General features: G+C 40.5%; 1 protein-coding gene across 3 annotated transcripts; it reads right to left on the bottom strand.

Annotated features, from left to right (window-relative positions):
- Positions 1–233: 233 nt before the first annotated feature.
- Positions 234–16,368, bottom strand: PRMT9 (protein arginine methyltransferase 9). Of its 3 annotated transcripts, none has more exons than XM_066547974.1 (14): positions 16,283–16,368; positions 15,954–16,056; positions 15,185–15,397; positions 14,628–14,776; positions 13,517–13,753; positions 12,851–13,018; positions 11,674–11,776; positions 10,530–10,636; positions 8,441–8,633; positions 4,588–4,771; positions 2,111–2,822; positions 1,273–1,426; positions 742–864; positions 234–558 (listed from the first exon to the last, which is right to left on the bottom strand). In XM_066547974.1, the coding sequence occupies exons 3-14, from the start codon at positions 15,368–15,370 to the stop codon at positions 343–345; spliced, it is 2,532 nt and encodes an 843-aa protein (XP_066404071.1). In that variant the 5' UTR covers positions 15,371–15,397; positions 15,954–16,056; positions 16,283–16,368; the 3' UTR covers positions 234–342. The 3 variants fall into 3 exon arrangements, with proteins under 3 accessions (XP_066404071.1, XP_066404072.1, XP_066404073.1); XM_066547975.1 differs by having other exon boundaries at positions 16,156–16,361; XM_066547976.1 differs by lacking the exon at positions 12,851–13,018.
- Positions 16,369–16,627: the final 259 nt, after the last annotated feature.

Genomic DNA, 16,627 nt, shown 5'->3' with positions numbered 1-16,627 from the left:
CAAACAGCCACAGCTGTTTATTGCTGGTACAGGTACCCAGGTGCTTTGTTCCCCTCTACAGCTGACCCGGTAGCAGAACTCTGTCCCACTGCTGCAGTCACTACACAAGCCAGCAATCAGGTTTGTGCTGCAGTGAAGACAATACCTCCTCTAGCTTGGTAGGATACCCTTACAGTGCAAATTCTAGTCCACCACTGGAACCTAAGTATTTCTTATTACAGCAACAAATCAGCTTTTTTGATCAGTAAATAAAAATTAGACTTTATTACAAAGTAACAGCAGTGTTATTCCGAACATTCAGTTTATGCATAGGTAATTAACATAAATCACACAGGACATTCTTCACCTTTTAACTGTAATGCTGATATTGCTTTTATGGTGTTGGACATCAAGTACAAGTTCATCTCCAGCCTGAACTGGGATGGGCTCATCCAGAACAACTGCAGCTTGTTTCCAGTGTGAGGACTCATCAGATGTGTCCAAGCTATGGTCTTCATCTAGATGGATGTGATACCAGAAGGGAATGGCAGTGACCCGGCCAGACTTACAAATTTGTACCTAAAAATATTTAAAATAATGATCAGTTATACTACTTTGCTCTTTGAAAACAAAGTAGTTCAAATAATTTCAATCCTTTTCAGAGACAGCTGCAGACAAATAAATCCTGTTTAGCCCACAGGAGCAATTAAGAAGCAGCTCTGCAGAAGAGTATTTAAATGCACTTTGGGCCCCAGAACTCACCTTCACTTCTCTGCTGGGGCTGTTCAGCAGAGGGCTCATGAGATCCAGCCTTAAAAGCTCTGCTGGCTTGCTCAAGGGTACACAGGGTAATGTAGACAGATCCAAATACACACGAACAGGTACCTGAAAGAATAGACCAGAACTTCAGGCAGTAACAGCTATTACAAAGGGAAAAGGTAGTAAACTTAATCATAACACTGAAGTTAACAGGAATGACTGGAATGGCTATCAGAGATAGACAAAAGGCAAAATACAGCCCTCTAATCCCTTTTGAAACACTGGAATACAGTTGCCTGGGAACAGTAACTGCACAGTCATTCTTCTGTACAGTAACGGGCACAAAACTTCCATGCCAGTTCTAAAACAAACATCACCCATTTTATTTTATCTCAAGGTCCCTGTGTGGTCACAAAAACCTCTCTTGAGAATTTCAACAGTGTTTTTTTATAGTTCTAAATCTAAACCAAATCTAAACAGCTAAACAGCTGCAGCTTTGAAACCATGCCTGGAAGCCACCCACCAGCTTCCTACCTTGAACTGGTTGATGAAAGGCGCTATATTAAACCCCAGGGTTGGTTCTGTTCCTTGAACAGCACTCTCCAGCAACAGAGACTCTGATTCTACAAGCATCCCATATACCAACACATACTGTGGGAAAATCTTCCCTCCACTGTGAAGTAAACACCTGTAAAATAAAAGGGATTTCACCTGTAAAGCTGATCAGTCATCAGTAATGAAGGAACAGTAAATACATTTAAGAAAGGCACACTAGTTCTTGCTCTGAAGTCAAGTGCTCCTAGGCATAATTTGCCATCACTAAACACAAAGGTTAACAGAAAGGTTTCCCTAGGCCCACAAAAGGGGATAAATCCATTTCATGCTTAGTTACCCATTTCCATTATTTTACTTCTCCTCTGCCTTCCTTTCCACTCCTCCTGCTGTGAGGAAGAGCAGCTTTGCTGCTGCCTCCCTGGCTGTTCTCACACCACGGGTTTGTCTTTTAGCAGGACCAGTTTGTTCTGACAACCATTTGACATGCACACGAATCTGGGCTTTTCTAAACTTGCACTAAAAGCTATCTTGGTTATTCTTTGTTATCCTGCAAACTTCTGACAGACCAAGGAATACGATCATCCATATTCTTGCATAAAAAAAATAAAGGAATCTGAGATGGTGAAATCTTGATGCTTTAAAAAAAAAATAAATGTATACAATGGTCATGCCAGAAACACTGGGAGGTTCAATCCAAGGAAAAACCCTTTTTCTACAGAAGAAACCTAACAGTAATTACATAGTTACAAGGAATATTCTCAAAATTTTTCAGGTAATTACAGATTCCTATGAATATTTTTGTCCTTTTATACTGTACCTGGATATTGCAGCCTTTTCCATCACTTCCTGCTGGATTAAACCTGATGTCTCTATAACATCCAAGATAATAATACTCCACAATTTGTCTGATTTGGGTCTCTGTAGCACGACACTTTCTTCTTCTAAGTGGCTGAGCCAAAACTCTAATGTTTCCTTAGGGAAATGGTTTGCTTCTGCAATGACATGAAGTGCTGCCTGATGCTGATCTTTCTCAACAGAACTGTAGGCTCTAACTGGCCCAAGCTTGCCAGCTATAATTGGCAGGATGGAGAAGCCTTCAGATACATCTAAAATGTACAAAGCATCAGGATCCACACCTAGAGAGATCGTGGTTTGATTCTCTTGGAGGTTTATCCCGCTGCCATGTCCATCAACATCCATGGAGTGCAAGTCCTTACTTGGATTTAATGACAGCAGCACTTTGCTCATGGCAGCTTTAAAGCATTCGTGGTAAGCTATGTCATTCAGCAGGGCTATTTCTGTGGATTCCAGCACACACACTGGAGTGCTGCCATCCTGTTTGGTGCTTGTCTGAAGTCCAGCCAGAGCATTACATAATTCAGCCTCATTGCCCAAACTCAGCGTGTCATCTCTGTCACTGAAATCCATCCCACACTCTGAAGGCAAGGAAGAAATCTTCTGGATCTTCAAGTAGCAGTCTTGGCAGCAAACTTCCATCATCACAGTATCTCCAGTCTTCACAGAATAATCTTGGCAAAAGAGCATAAAAAAGTCAAGTCAGTTACTTTACAGACACATCACTGAAGAGCCTTATGGTGCTTGAAGCAAACAAACAAACAAACCAACCAACCCACCCACCCCAATATCTCATTTATTAATATCTGTGCCACAGTATGAGGAGATCAAACCATCACAGTGTGTGCAGAGCAGGGTGACCAAGAGAGAGAAAGGCCTCAGGGGCAAGGCTTATGAAGAGCAGCTGAGGGCACCTGTTTTGTTCAGCCTGGAGAGGAGGAGGCTGAGGGAAGATCTCATCACAGTCTAGAACGCCCTCAAGGGTGGCAGGGGAGGGGAAGGTGCTGATCCCTCTCAGACACACAGCACACGAGGAAATGGAATGAAGCTGCATCAGGGAAGTTCAGATGGGACATTCAGAGAAGGTGCTTCACCCCCAGGATTATCGGTCACTGGAACGGGTTCCTCAGGGTAGCAGGCACAGCACCAAGCCTGCCAGAGCACAAGGAGCACCTGGATAATGCTCTTAGACAGGTGATTTAATTTTAGGTAGTCCTGCAAGAAGCAGGGAGCTGGACTCTATCATCCTTATGGGTCCCCTTCCAGCTTGAGATAGTCTAAGATTCTAGGAAACAGGAAAATAAAAGGTGGGTGAATAGAGCAGACACTGTTAAAAATTACACTGCCAATGCCTCTATGTGGAGGGTATTCAAGTTGAATCCCACATGGGGCAAGGGGTAGCTAGGAATGTTTAGTTTTGGTTTTGTGGCAGTAGCAGCTAGCAATTCCTACCTCACCTTACCCCCCTTCCTCTCCTCTCACAAGTGAGCCAGTCAGTAGCCCCACTTTTTGGAGATGTGCCACAATGCATTAAATTCAATACAGAAAAAAAAACCAACTTAATGAAAAGCTTTCTCCCAGATCTCATCTGCTTAACAGCAAAGTCCCACAAACAAGCTCTGATGAAGGGACTGTGCTCTACAGACCAGAAACACGATCAGGAACCACCTCTCAGCTACTTGCTGTTGAACTTCCAGTCCTATTTAGACCTACTAATCTCTGAGATAAGCTAACTTATCAAAATGAAAAAAAAAAAAAAACCCAAATGAAACCAAGTTAATGTACCACAACAAGCAAACCCACAGGACTGTGGGATCTCAGCACATTGTTCCCAATGTCCAGAGATGCCAGGAGAACCCTTGGGGGTCTCGAAAATCCTGGAATGTTGCCAAGAGTGTCTGGTGGCTTGATTTTGATCCATCCACAGAAATAACAAGAGTTTGAGGACAAGAGAATCACTTTAGAGTAAAAGGTGTAAAATAGACACATTTAGAAAGTGAAATATAGATTTTAAGGTTTTTGGGTACAGGGGGGTTATGGAGACAAGATGGAGGGATCAGGGCGTGTCTTGTCCTTCTTCTTCCTTCTTCTTGTCCTCCATCTCCTGTGGTGATGTTGGCATTTGGGGATTGGTTTATGGTGAAGGTGCACTTGCCAACATGGGTGAAAAGCATTGGGAAATAAACGTAAATATTATGTACGTAGATATTAGTATAAAAAGACATGACCGCCCCGTGGGTGGTCAGAGAGTGCCTGTGACTGCTTGCAGATCAGACCTCTGTTGGGCAGACAGAAAATTTTGTAGATAAGAAATAATAAACAACCTGAAGACCGAAAAGCTGAAGAGTCCAGACTCGTCCTTTAAAACGCGTGCCACCCAAGAACCACACTACCCGTGTCGGGGCAGAGACAGACAGCCAAACCCGACACAGGACATACCGAGGAGGCCCTGCACAGGATACACAGCCTGTTCCCAGCAAGTTTCCTCACTGGGACTTGTAGAGAGAGAATGTTCCTCATCAAGCTGCAGTACAAACCACACCACAACAGCATCCAGTATTCCTCCTTCAGTGACTGGCAGGCTGAGCTTCCAGGGCTTTCTATCTGCCAGGCTTTTCAGCTCCTGATGAAAGCAAAAAGAGAAAAAAAAAAAGTGGGGGAGTTTATTTCCATAAATAAAAATTGGTTTCATTAAACTAAATCGTCCAAAATTTCTGCACCAATCCATGAGGGCACCCAACAGAAACTTGAAGTTACCAAGCCTCTACAATACCAATTATCATCATTAGTACTCATTAGCATGGGAACTGTCCTCCCACATGCAAGAGCCATTTCCCACATGGACAGCCTGCATCCATGAGAAGCAAGCATGCAAATATCTAAGAACACACATTTAAACCCACTGAAAACTGCAAGAAAGACTTCAGACTGGCAGGGCTTGCCTTACAAGAAAATAAAAACACAGCCAGGCTTTTGGCTAAACTCAAGCCAGGGCTCAGGCACATGTTTCACTTAAAACCTGTGTTCAATCAGTTCTAGAAATACTGTGTGCTGTGAATTTGCTCAAACACAGGCTTGCAGAGTCATTATAAAAACAGAAGTCAAACATCTTTGAGGGTGTTTTATCTGCTATCTGGGCTATGTAGGCCTTGTGTAAAAGCTCAGGCATGTACAATCTCACTAGTGGGAAAACCCTAAGGTCTATCCATTTATAAATTCTCCAATACTCCTACAAAGTTTTGAATATGTAACAAGAACTAACTCTTTTTCCATGTACAATTTATTTTTCTCAGGAATTACCTTCTGCTACCAACATTCACAAGCACAAAAGGACCAGCACTAGTGTTTTAGTTCCAGCATAAACCAATGAACAGGAGGTCAAGCACAAAGGATCAAAGGTTCTCTCAGTCACAGTCATTCTGCCTAGTAACACCCCTTCCAAAACATTTATCAACTTCCTGATCTGCTCATGTCAACACTTGTTCTCTTTACATTTCAATCTTAAAATACACATGGAAAAAGAAAAGTTCATGTCCTGCTCTGAGGACAGGACTAGCTGTCACATGCTGGGTTTCTTATTCTTCCCTCTTCATTCTGTGTTCTCCAAGAGCTTATCTATCCCTCTTCCCACAACTGAGATGGCTGAGCAATGGGCAAGTTAAAATTACTGAATGCAAACATAGTTCACAGTAAGATGTCGCTGCTCTTCAATAGATGTGCTTTGCTGCCAGTCATCCTTTTGGTACCTCCTCAGCTGGTGAAGGAAGAGCAGTCAGTTGAAGCTTTGCTGGCATCAAGCCCCTTGAAATAAGACAGCAAGAGCACAAGCATGCATCTGGTTCTTGGTTTCTGGGGAGCTGGAGAGGTACAGAAGTGTATTTGATATTAGAAGTGTTCTTCCTGGTTATTTCTCAACAGCAGCAGGCCCAAGGCTCTCATCCAGTGGGTTTTAGTAACTGCAGTGTTACATTGCCATCACTTAAAACCCCATTTGAAGGCTTATTTCAGCTTTTCCTGCTCTCTGCCATGCTGCTTAACCCATACTTATTTCTCACATTTGCCACTTTATAAACCTTCTCCTATTTTTATGCCAATTACAGATTTAAACAGCTGTAGCACATCAGGATGGCAATTTATCAAGTAGTCTTGTTAAGAGAGAGAAAAGGAAATAAAGCAATGTCACAGGAATAGGCAGTAAAACCCCAAAATGATTTAATGACACATGTCCTCTGAATGAGAAAGACCTACAAATGGAAGGAAAATCTACAGCAAAAATGCAGTAATTGAATTTCCTGTCTTGATCCACAATTTCTCACATATTCCACACCACCAACTTCTCATGAAGGATTAGGAAGAGCCAAAATCTGTAACTGTTGGCAAAAGCAGAGTCCCTTTAGGGCCTGAAAGTGAGACTGAGCTTTAATTACTGGCTGCAGAGGTAAACACTTCCCCTGCCAGTGGCACTGATCTGCTGCCAGCAAACAGCACACAGGCAGCACCTGGCTGGGTGCAAGTGCAATTACAGCCACACCTCATTCCCCTGCCTGGGAGGGACTGAGCTGCTGCTGCTAATAACAGCAGTAATAAAGTAATCACCATAAAGCAGCTGCTTTTTTGAAATTATTATTATTTGTGAATTTTGACTTACTGTTTCACTGATCTGTAATGATGTCTTTGATATCTCCTACAACTCAGTTTGAAAAACATTGTTTTACTGTATTTTAAGCCTTCTTCTCAGTTCTGCCAGTTTAGGTCGGGACAGTTAGCATAAACGGAATAAATGCAACATCCCTCTAGTTCTTTGAAATAGGAGTTTAGAAAATAGGTCTTAGAAATTACCTTACTAGTGCTAAATAATTTCTGACCTGAATTTCTGTTCTTAGTTGGTAATTCTGCTACTGGTTTTAAGTTTAGGAGGATTTTTTTCTTATTACAACAGGAACAATGACAATTTTTTTCTCATTTTTAGCTACATTGATTGAACATCCAGGTATGGCCATGACACAACACATTAAAAAAAAAAAAAAAACCAAAAGAAAAATCCACGCTGAAAGTAACCTACCAGTGTTTGGAACTGCCACATTTGCCCAGTGACAAAGTAACAACAAACAGTAACCAAGAATTCCTAACCACATCAGTGATTCATAACAGAGGCATTTCTTCCTTTTTCCTTATAATATCTTAACATTTCATGACAGGAGCACTCCATTAGTCTAACCAAAACTTCAAAGGAGCACTTCTGAAACATGATTTAAAGAATAACACAGTTCTTTACTCTTTAAAATTATCTTTACATGTTTGCCAGCAGGCAGATGTTTAAGAGCAGACATCTCTCAGATGAGAGCAATAGTTTCTTATTGACACTGGAAGCAGAAGCAACATTAGGTCACAGAGATTGCTCCCAATAGTATACTGAAGAGCCTTGTCTTATTTCATTTTTCATCTCAGGATGTCAGACAAGCCAACTAGGAAAAGCTATTGATTCAGAAACTGCAACTCCTGGCCAAGCAGCAGCCAAGAATAATTTCATTTATATAACAGAATCTATTTTAAGCTCTGACTCAATGCCAGCTCCTCACCACAGGTCAATGAGCAAGAAGCACACCAGAGATCAGCTGTATCATCTTTTTAGCAAGCTCAGCTGCAGGGGCTGAGCTCCCTGCTTTCCAGTTCAGGCCTATTTAGCATACACATACAAATGTATTTTGTGCTAAATACACAAAATTATGCTACTAGCTTTTAGAATCCCCTATTACAGAAATACCCTAAGATACAAAGGAGCTGAAGTGTGGAATCAAATGGTTGACTAGAATAATTTCTTCATCTCCTCTTTTACATTTACCCACTAACATTTACATTTTTATGCCAGATGGAAAAATACAGCCTTTCTCCTGTCTTCAAGAGCTTTGTGAAGACTGACCTTAGAGAAATAAATGAAGTCATCTCCATAACTGTATAAATCATTTAGGATGTATCTCTTGCATCCTTTCCTTCCCCTCCCTGTGCTGAGGATGGTAGCTGTTTGATCTTACAGTGAGGTAGTTTATGAAGTTCCCTAAGCTATGCCCAATAAACAAAAAAACTCCACCTTCAAAAAAATCACAGACTGTCATCTGAGGAATCACATCACCACACAACCAGACAAGCATCAAAACCAGCAGAGGATTTCAGAGCAGCCTGCCAACTTTGCTTTTGTGAACTGTTCTGAAGTTGAACCCAAAAACCAAATGACATATGGGACTTTCACTACCATAAAAAGATTACTTTAGAAGGGAGTAAGAAAAATCATTACCTGCAGATCGTTGAAGTCTACTGTCATGACTTGACAGGGCTCTGTGAGGGCCCTGTAACCCCCAGGAATACGACTGAGCTTCTCGGTGGTGTAGGGCTCCACAGTTTCCTCTGAGCCAGCAGCAGCATATGTGGGACTGAAGAACTGCACTGAATTGGACAAGCACACACCAGCAACTTCTCGCATTCCCACTCTGGGAGTAAAGGCAAACAGAGGAGAAATTAAATTCCAAGTAATTTGACCAAAAACGTAAAGGAAATTCTCCCTAGGCTGACTAATTATTTTTAAATGTACAGAATGTTAGAATAGAGAAGTTAAAAAACACTAAAACAATTATGTGGGGCTTTTGTCATGTTCAGAGCAGCTCTAAGTGCAGAAAATGCACCTCACTTTCAAGAATCAGAACTGAATGCTGTCACCAGAAACTAAGAAAAGCCCAACACATATTAAGAATTTCACTATATCCTAGGGAAAAAAACCCAATACCAATCAGAGCACAAGCAATGAAGCATAACTTAGAATTGCTGAAAGAATGGGACAGAATACAAAACAGAAGATCAGATCAGGCACAGAGAGATAGCTGTGATATACAAGATTATCAACAACTGACTGATTACCAACAATTGCTGATTCTCTCTCAGCAAGATGAATCCGTGTTTGATGATAAATTAAACACACTTTTAAATGTACTTCAGGAAAAAAAAATCATGTATTCATTCAATTCTGGGCTCCATGTCTACTTCTAACCACTCAAAAAAATTAAAGCACGAGGAAAAGCTCAAAGAAAAGTTGTATTAATTGTTCAAGGCAAAAACTGTGCTAGATGATATAAAAATAATGAGAAAAGAGATACTTCTACACTGCTATTTCATTAGGCCTCCTGCTCAGTAAAAAATATCCAAACCCCAAAGCTCTCCTACAGATTGTGAAAACATTTGAGGAAATGTGAAGGCATGAACATCAGAGTAATTCAAAGAGATCTGTGTAGTTTAAATCTGAGAACAGGCATAAAAACAGGACTTGTTAAAATAATCTTAAATATTCTTGCTAGAGCAAAAAGGGATCTCAAACTATAAAGGCAAGACACTTAAAAATGAGTTTTTTCCCTCTAGCATATAATTAATTTGTGACAATGACTTCAGTCCTGCTAATCACCTGACCTTAAGCTATTAAAATGGAACATCAATTCAACAATCCAAAGTTAACAGCAAATTAACTTTCATTGTTTTTAAATTTTGTAAGTAACGGTCAATGCCCAGTTTCAAGGCAAAACCTCTTCTAATTGATGAATAATTAACTTATAAAAGAAACTATTTTGTGACCATCTACTACAGGAATTTTTGGCCACTGTTCAGGTCTACTGCATTAGAGAAATCACTGATGCAGCCCAGCTGCCTTTCATCCTGCACTGGAGCTCCTCTAGAAGTTAATATTTTCTCTAATTTACAACAATATTAATCCTGAACAAAATACCCCAAGTCCAAGCCTCTCAGACAGAGACTGTCTCCATACAATGATAATGTTCTAAAAGATTGGAAAAAATATGAAAGTAATTGTTACACAGTCAGAACTGGTCTCAGCAAAGAAACTCTACTGTATGCCAGTTCAGAATTAGGCAAAGGACATTCAGACAGATAAAGACAGCTGGGGTTATCAACACTTAGGCTTTACAGGGGTTAGATCCAGAGTTAGACCCAGAAGTGAGGTATGGAGCAGATAACAAAGAGGGTAAAATGAGGATAAGGGCCAAGCATTAATCCAAGAATCTCCAATTCAGAAATTGAGAAGTAATTTTACTATGACGGAATTAAATTTCTTTAGCATGTTTTAGAGGCAGGTATTTCAGCATAACTGTATGATTAATGGGTCCAGAAAATCTGAACCTCAAAGAGGGAGGGAAATGGCGCAAAAAAAAAAAAAGCCCAGAAAAGGGGTGGGAATGGTGAGAGCAGAAATCTTTTTCATTAAACAGATAATCAGGCATTCAAAAATTAAAGAGCAAAGTAAATGAGAAATGGTCAATAAAAACAGTCTCTCTTCCCAAAAAAAAAAAAAAGTGGGTTCAAGCTGTGCTAGAGTTTAAACACACCTGTGATGTCTACGTATCTCTTTGCATTCCACTGCCATCCCAAATATTGTAGCACTTGCAGGAATAACTCTGCCATAGTCTCCAGCACTAATGTCTTGGTTTTTAGGCTGTGAAAACATGAACAACAACATGCAATGAGACAGTGGATTATTTCTACCAGTACTGAAAAGCCTAAATTACATATTAGAGAGCCATTCAAGTGACAGTCAAAACATCGCTAAGTTCATAGTGACTGGTAGAGTCGCTACTCTTTAGCATTCTGCTGGCCATTAAAGGAGTTTTTTAAATACAGTGTCTCAATAGAACCAGGCATCAGCTTTACTCTTCAGTCTACTACTTCCGGTGTGTAACTCTAACAAAATGCAGATTGAAAAACACTGTTAGACTATACTGAAACATTCCAGGACTTTTCCCTTATGCATCATTCCTGTACTTAACACTAGAGGTCATCAGTTTCAACTCAGTACAACACAAAAGGTTTCAGCCAGCTAAAACTTTTTTTTTTAAATGAGCTGGAATCAAGGCAAGGACAAAATAAAGAGAAGTCCTTCTATTAGGATGAATATTAGCTTAACAGAGATTAGGCTATGTAAGACTCCTTGTTGTATTACTTTGCTTAATGTACTAGCAAACCTACAAAATATAAAGTAAAATCTGAGACCCAGTGGAATTGCTCAGTCTTCCAAAAGGGTTCAAATCAGCAAAAATAAATTAATTTATTTACCAAATTATAATTGAGTGTTCCCAAATGTTACAATGAGAAATAACTCTACCATAATTCAGCATTTTCTGCCTAGACTGGCTGTACATTTAAAATCCACACAAACCCTTTTGCTGTCACTTACAAAGATGGGGGACAAAAAAGATTTAAAACAAATGAATGAACAGTGATTAAGAGTGAACCATCTGTGATGAAGGAAGGTTACATCAGGGAAACATGCTCTGCAAATACATGTTTACTCAGAACACAGAGCTCACAGAAGTACAATGAAAGTTCTGCCTCACTGCCACTCACCAAAATCAAATTCATCGAGCCAGCCCAGATCACTCATTTTTAGCATACCAAAAGGAATGAAGTGCTTAGAAGACAAACGTTTCTCATTCCCATATGTCTGGAATGTGTGCATGTGCACATATCACCCACCTTTGGTTGTAAAAGCAGATGTTCCCAAGCATGTATCAAGCTCTCCACAATTCCTTCTCCAAATAAGCCAGCATCGACTGTTTCTGTGACAACCAAGGAAACTCTAGACAAGAAAAATATGATGTATAACAAACACTCCTGTCAACAATCAATCATTCCTTTAAAGAAAAAAACCCCACCATACCAGTGTGAGCTCAGAGCAAAACTTTTACCAGGAGTTTCAGTACACATGGACAACTTAATTCTTCCAAAAAATTATGTGTTTTGAATTGCTGTCAGAAATTATTGAAGATGCAGATAAAAGAGAGCAAATATTGAGCAAGAATTTACTGTAAAGCTTCTTGCTCAGCATTTATAAATAAGTTGTGTGGGAAGAATCTAGCCAAAACAGGAAGATGTTTCAGCCTGGGCATACAGCCAATGATACTGCAGAATATATATTTTGTGCAATAGTATGTACTCATGCATGTGTATAAAAAGGAATTAAAACTCCCAAAACTATAATCAAAGCACAAAAAAATTCTGACACAGACTAACAACTCTAAAATCTTAAGTCCTCTGGAATTAAACAAGAAAACATATGGCATAATAAGAGGAGACACTTCCAGAACAGCAGTAATTTATTTATTAATAGCTGACATCTAGTAACTCATTATATACACTAAAGGGATACATGTATTACAGTAGCTCAGCTGATTAGGCAAGCCAATTAGGCAAGGCTTGATTGGCCTAAACCAGGAGCTTCACCATTTCAGATCATGAGCCTGTACCATCACCACAACTTTATTAAATGTTAGTAACTCGAGCCTATTCAAAGGCTGCAGAAGTGAGCCACAAGATCTTAGAAGTATAAAAGTGTGTTAAAATGACTTCTATGACATAGTAGTGTAATTTTTTCCCAGTTGCTGCAGTATCATTACATATGCCCCAAAGCTCCCACCATCAAAGAATTAAACTCCTTAATTTAGGACATTGTTGGTCTACCAATAGAAATTAGGATGATCTGAAGAACATGTTGTCATTTCTGCTTAAACACATAAAAGATACAGAGAACTTTCTCACATATTGAGCAATATCACAGAAGTGTTACTTCCTGTTTAGGTCACAAGACATTTCCTATTTTCCTGGAATGATGAGCAAACTCAAAATACCATCAGAAAAGAGAGCAACAACGTACCTTTCAGGTATGTGCTTTGGAATTTCTATATCAAGTGACTTCAAATGCAGAAGTTTGATCTCTCTTTCCATATTATTTGCTGCCACCACATCACGGGCAAGTTCATACATGGTTTTGGACAATTCACAGGCATAGACAAAAGAAGCTCCTGCCTTTTTTGCAAACATACTGAAAAACAAGAATCAGGGGTTTTCCCCTCCTCCACATCTGCTTCATATTTCTACCAGTTCAAGTCTAAAAACCATCCTTAGATTAACCGGTATCTCTTGTGTGAACACTGATATTGCACAAGTTGATACCCTCTTGATATGTTATCAGCAAAAAAACCACCACAGTTAGCCTAAGGACACTTCCTCAGCTATGCTGACTCTACTCTTTACAGTCAATATTTAAAGACAGGACAAATAACATTACAACTCCAAAACCCATGTGAGTAATTCAATTTCAGCAGCACTTACTGGCACAAAAAGCATTTGCAACAAATAACGAAAAATGGTTCAAAAAATACTACTCCAAACTCACTGGCTTCTGTAAGCTTTGCTTGCTTTTTTAAGTTCTGTCTCCATAAAAGGATCAAAGCAGTTATATTTTCCACTCTCAGCCCAATTTTGTCAGGCAACCAATACTTTCCTATTAAATTCCTGCGAAACCTGCATTGTGGCATACCTCAGGATTCCTGTTCCCGTTCCGATATCCAGGACAGATTTGCTCCCTGAGTGCACAGCGTTCTGAATGGCCCTGAGGTAGGTGAGGTTCCTCTTGGCATCGTTGAGCATGATGAAGTGCCAGCGCTCCACCAGCCAGTTTGCAACACGGTAGAAATTCTCCTTGGCGTCGGCAAAGTCGGGGTTGAGCTTCACTGCTTTGTGGAAATAGCCAGCTGCTTCGTCTCTGAAACCCATTCTAAGAGCAAAAGCGACAAACAAATGGAAAGTATGCATGCAGCTGTGAACATCCGAGAGTCTGTAAAGAGGTCTTATGTCAGCTAAAAGACAACAGAAGTATTTTGTGTTAGTTTGAAAAATTATCTTTAGAAACAACGCCATTACTTTATGAAAAAGAATGATTTATAGCTTTACATCAAGTCACTGTAAAATGCAAAGCCAGCTCAGAAACACCATTGTGTGCACCAACCTTCATATACTACTGCATCTTTTGACAAAGTAAAAGAGGTTTTATTTACAAGAACTCACTGCAACAACATGACAGCAGCAGCCCTGCAATCTAGTTTCACAGATACTCAACTCAAGAGAATGTTATAAACTCAAGAGAATGCTATAAAACTGTGGGTACTCTCTTTAACTGGGACATCCTGCAAAACCACCAAATTTTGAGTTGCCAGCTTTTGCATTAAGTGCCAATTTTGAAAAAAGAAATTAAAAGAAACCAAATTGTGAATATGAAACAAGTTTTAATGATACCTACAGCATAATTTCAAATCAGACAGCACTGAGAAAAGCCCTAAATCTATCAAATATTTGTATACATTTTAATACAATGCTCAGAGAGGTGTTCCCTTAAAACAAAGAAATTACAAAAAGGAAACCTAACTAAAACCACCCGGATTATGATCTATGATTTCAGTCTTAAAATTCTAGCATTAGAAGACCTGAGCAACAACAAAACATGGTGGTTTTTATTCCCCACTTCTGCTGTGATTAACAATATTTATTTTAGCACTGGCTACTCTTTTTAAGCTACTTAAGACAAACAGATTTGAATGTGTTTGTATTCACAACATGACCCTTACAAAAACTGAATATACATCACTGCAAACCTGAAGAGATGCTCTCCCATACTGTTACAGATCACTTCATCATTGGGATACAGCTCAAGTGCTTGCTCATAGCAGTTAAACAGATCTTGAATCCGTGCCAGAGAATCCAGTTCTTCTGCCCATTTAAAGAGAGTAAACTGAAATGTCTCCTAGAAAATAAAGCACAGACCATGAGGTGCTGGGAGTTGTCAGAAGTAGGGAACTGAGCCCTGAAAACATCTGGAGGTGTCCTGACATACACCTGGACACCCACACACGAGGATCAGCACCCAGCAGTGTTTACTGAGTATGTATATATTAATGCATGCTCCAATACTAACAAGTCCCTGTTTTTATTAAATGCCATTGACACAAAGAGAATAAAAGAAGATTCTATGAACTTCCTTCATACAGAGCTTATTAAAGAAACCATTGGCCATCCCAATTATTACAGATTTTCCAATTCTGTCTTCAATAAAAGCAGAAACCAGTGACATGTAACAAATCACAAAACATGTCACAAAGACCTCAAGAGAATTAGAATAAATAAAATTCCAAGTAATTCAAAGAGCACTTACTTTGACAGTAGTTTTTAACTCAGGAGCTAGATTTAGTACCAGGAGATAGTGAGCATATGCAGTTCCAAAATCCTGGCTCTCCAGGCAATGCTGAGCACTCTGCAAAGACCTGGAAACCAATTCCCGTCTGCTGGCTTCTCGGCCACCCCTGTGGTTAGAATGAAGTTTGGCATTGGAGTTGGGCATTCTGAAGGATGTAAATATTCACTTATTCTAAAAAAAAAAAAAAAAAAAAAAGAAAAAGAGAAAGGTTACACATACTATATACTATAGGTTAAAACGTTTGTACACAAAGTTGACAGATCAAAAAACATTTCAGTTTTCACTAGCGTTTAGTAAAGACATCTCTTCTCCCACCAAGTCCTTAAGATTTAAAAACATCTAATCTTTGCACTACTCATAATTCCATCAGCTCTGAGTGTTCACCATTCAAAAGTCAAGTGTGTACCACATCTAGGTTAAACCATGTGTTCTGGAAACAGATTACATTTCTGGCTTTGCAAAATTTATTTTCGTAACAGTCATTTTAGCACGTCTCTGACCAGACAGCGTGGCACACTGGCAGTTTATGCACTCAATAAATTTCACAGTCAACCACAAAATCTGCAGGTTAAATTTCTTCTCCTTGAACAAGAGCATCTTCATAAGCAAAGCCTCACAGAGCTAATGAATTCACAGTTTATTTTACACAAGGCATCATGGCGATTTTTTCCCTTAAGAAAACATTAGAAACGGCGACCGGAACCAAAACGCATATTTTTATACTTGCCCGTGTTACCGCTGTAACTCTTTAAGGTACTCAGGTGAGCACGGCTATATTATGTAGAGACTGGTCCCAAAGCCGAACACCACGAAGGTTTCGTGCAGAAGGACTGCAAGAAACACAACACCATCACGACTAGACTTTTTTTTTTCTTTTTTTTTTTTTAGTTTTCTTAAAAACACAGTGAAATAAATAACAAAACACAGACCAAAGCGCCCCGGGACACGCAGAGCCGGGGAGGCCTCGCCGCTGGCACCGAGGCTGCCCCGGTAGGTGCGGGGGAGGTGGGGGCTTCTCCTACTCCCGGGCATCCCTGCTTCGGGACCAGCCGTCACCTGCTCCAGGGCCATCCGTCACGGGCTCCAGGGCCATCCGTCAGGGACCGTGCGCGCAGCGGCGCTCCCAGGCCGCGGCCATAGCGGTGCCGGGCCCGAGCCATCGCGCAGGCGCCGGGCGGCAGTCGGTGCTGCGGGTAAAGGTGTTTCCATGACCCACGTCCTTTCTCGGCCCGCATCCGAGCCTCTGGAAGCTGGCAGTGCAGCTCGTGCCTACGCAGGGCTGTGGAAGGGACCCGCAGCCATGCCCGATGCGGTCCCTTGGCGGTCCGGGCTGTTCAGGGTTGCTCGGCCAGCACGGAAGAACCACCGCCTTAAATGTTGCCCAGCGCTGTGTACGCACTG

This window comes from Molothrus aeneus, chromosome 4, assembly GCF_037042795.1.
Source record: "Molothrus aeneus isolate 106 chromosome 4, BPBGC_Maene_1.0, whole genome shotgun sequence".
NCBI classification, from domain to species: domain Eukaryota; kingdom Metazoa; phylum Chordata; class Aves; order Passeriformes; family Icteridae; genus Molothrus; species Molothrus aeneus.
This window is presented reverse-complemented; position numbering and strand designations above follow the sequence as displayed.